We start from the raw sequence: 1,145 nt of genomic DNA on the forward strand, positions 1-1,145 counted from the left end.
CTCATGTTCGCTTCAAGCTGCCTGGCTGCCGGCCGCCATCTTGGCTGGCAGTTAATTTGCATATTGCCCTGACTAGCCAATGGAAAGGGTAGTGGATGTACGGCTAATTACCATGTTTCTCTTTTATTAGATAGGATATATATATGTGTGTGTGTGTGTGTGTGTGTGTGTGTGTGTGTGTGTATAATATTGCTGATAATATTACAGATGTTTCTCATCTCCTCCCCCCTCCCCTTTAACAGCCTCCTCCCAGCCCTTACCTAGGCCCCAAAGAAAGCTTAATTTTAAAAAGTACTTCATCACTAATAGAGTTGCTGACAGAGGTTAACTCTGATATTCTTATTACCAGTTTGGGTCTTTTTGGGACCCCAGGGCACTGTAGGCAACAAGAACAATGTCCTTGGACTTGCAGAATTCCAAGAGTTTGCTCTGGTTGAGATACGGGTGACATTCCACCTGTGAATTGCCAAGACCAGAAGGTATCAGAATACATGAATCAATATCATGTAAATTTGAAAAGCCTTTGAATGAATATCTAATATGTGTACCATATTTTCCAGATTGGTCATTTTCTCATGCATCTTCTGAAATACCTTCAAATGCTATTAGTTTACAGATGTGATAAAACAATTTTCTTATTTTTTATTAGTGCTTGAAATGATTAAAGAATGTTACACCTGGTCTGTGACCTCCACATGTAATTTTCTATAGAAAGAAACTAAGATTCCTTAGAAAAATGACTGATTCCAATACTGGGCAGAAAAGCTACAAACTGAGCCTGAAACATGCTGGGTCATTTCCAGCATGTCAGCAGGGCTGAATCAACTGGAGATGGCTGATGGCATTTCCCCAAACCTGAAAAAGATGCATAAATGATTGCTTGCTTGATGCCAGAGAGCTGAGGGCATTTCAATCTACAGGTTATTACCTCCTACTGGCCAAACACTTGAACAGCCTTGGGCAGTTCCTCCAATCTGACAATGCTTACCCTTTGATATGTATATCTACCTTGCTGTAGGACAATTTGTGTTAATAAAAAGCAAGGGGTCCAGAGAGACAGGAGAACTTGGTTCCTTTAGCTAAGCTCCTCTTGAAAGGAAAAAAATGCTACTAGCCGCCTGTTTTATCTCAACTCCCCAGGCTAC

At 40.9% G+C, this 1,145-nt stretch overlaps 1 protein-coding gene across 1 annotated transcript in view; it reads right to left on the reverse strand.

Moving 5' to 3' along the window:
* LOC102763642 (prostaglandin F synthase 1) overlaps positions 1–1,145 on the reverse strand; it is a 21,817-nt gene that overhangs the window by 3,125 nt on the left and 17,547 nt on the right. Inside the window, exon 6 of the mRNA XM_015558382.1 lies at positions 347–456. Coding sequence (XP_015413868.1) covers positions 347–456 — 110 coding nt within the window. The remainder of the gene's footprint in view (positions 1–346; positions 457–1,145) is intronic.

Source organism: Myotis davidii, unplaced genomic scaffold (assembly GCF_000327345.1).
Source record: "Myotis davidii unplaced genomic scaffold, ASM32734v1 scaffold592, whole genome shotgun sequence".
Taxonomy (NCBI): domain Eukaryota; kingdom Metazoa; phylum Chordata; class Mammalia; order Chiroptera; family Vespertilionidae; genus Myotis; species Myotis davidii.